The sequence below is a fragment of the Phalaenopsis equestris genome, unplaced genomic scaffold, assembly GCF_001263595.1.
Source record: "Phalaenopsis equestris unplaced genomic scaffold, ASM126359v1 Scaffold000827, whole genome shotgun sequence".
In the NCBI taxonomy this organism is placed as follows: domain Eukaryota; kingdom Viridiplantae; phylum Streptophyta; class Magnoliopsida; order Asparagales; family Orchidaceae; genus Phalaenopsis; species Phalaenopsis equestris.
This window is the reverse complement of record NW_018165267.1, coordinates 21,099-22,513: the sequence shown is the minus strand read 5'-3', so window position 1 is coordinate 22,513 and position 1,415 is coordinate 21,099. Positions and strand designations below refer to the sequence as shown.

The 1,415-nt window shown below is 36.7% G+C and overlaps 1 protein-coding gene across 1 annotated transcript; it reads left to right on the top strand.

Moving 5' to 3' along the window:
- Nucleotides 1-319: 319 nt before the first annotated feature.
- On the top strand, nt 320-888 carry LOC110031475 (dnaJ protein homolog 1-like; the record flags this gene model as incomplete). The annotated part of the gene is given in 1 exon segment (XM_020734684.1): nt 320-888. A coding segment is annotated over 1 exon segment (439 nt), but the record flags the coding sequence as incomplete, so codon positions are not given.
- Nucleotides 889-1,415: the final 527 nt, after the last annotated feature.

Genomic DNA, 1,415 nt, shown 5'->3' with positions numbered 1-1,415 from the left:
TATGAACTTTTTTTATGTGCATTTGAGCTGGCAGTTCTTTTAAAATGCAAATGATACTAAGTGGTAACATGCAGTAGCCTATATTTTTTGGAATTTGATTGGCTATTTAAAACATGTCTAGGTCATGCTGGTTAACTTTTGTCTCTCTAACAAATACTCATGCTTTCTCTCTCCTAAAATATTTGTTTCATTCTGATTTAATTAATTCCTCTTTCTCACTCTCTCTCTATTATATGCTATGTTCATGTTGATTTGATTGTTGCATTGTTCACTAATTCAACTGTTGCATCTCTCTCTCTCTCTCTCTTGTCCCCATCAGGAAAATAATGCCGGTGGAGGAAATCCTCACTATAGATATCAAGCCTGGCTGGAAAAAAGGGACGAAGATCACATTCCCTGAGAAGGGAAATGAAGCCCCAAATATGATTCCGGCAGACATAGTATTTATCATTGATGAGAAGCCCCATGATGTGTTTACGAGGGAGGGTAACGATCTCGTCATAACACAAAAGATCTCCCTCGTTGAAGCATTAACCGGATACATTGTTCTTTTGACGACATTGGATGGCCGTAGCCTCACCATCCCAATAAACTCTATAATCCATCCTGGCTATGAGGAGGTGGTGCCCAAGGAGGGGATGCCCATTCCCAAGGACCCAACCAAGAAGGGTAACCTAAGGATTAAGTTCAGCATCAAATTTCCTTCCAGGCTCACTTCAGACCAGAAAACAGGAATTAAGAAGTTGCTAGCTCCATGACCATGTGACGCTACAAAACAATGTGTTTTTTTTCTTATGTTGTGTGAATATTTCTATTTAGGCAAATTTGTTCAACTCGAATGATCTTCTATTACAGGATTTGTAAGTTAATTTGCTTGCAATTAGCTTATATCTAAATAGGTATTGATCTTGAACTAAAGGGGCTGTAATCGAACTGAGCTTGAGCGAGCCCAGAGCTTGTTTATGTTCGGCTCGTTTGAATTTTTTTGTTTGAAATAGGCTCATGTTCAAAACACCTCATGAATAGCATGTTCATGTTCATTCAATTCCCTACCTTTAAAGGCCCCTAAGGCTATAAGCTTGTCCCATAGATGCGGGACTGAACAAATATACGAGAGAATTGGATTGTGGCTTTCGTTTTTTTTATTTTTTTGGGCATTTACATGGCAACCATTTCTACAGGTTTTTTTTTTATTTGGTATTTATATGTCTAACTGCTAAAAACCAATATAAGAGAGATCACGGGACTGAGAGACTGAGAGATGAGACTGTTTGGTTTAGCTTTGTTTTTATTTATTTATTTATTTTTTGGCAATTACATGCATATGAGCCAAATCCTATATATTAACAACTAAATTTTAATTTTTATATCTAGACGACCCAAATCTCTTATATGCATTTTTTTTAAATACAACA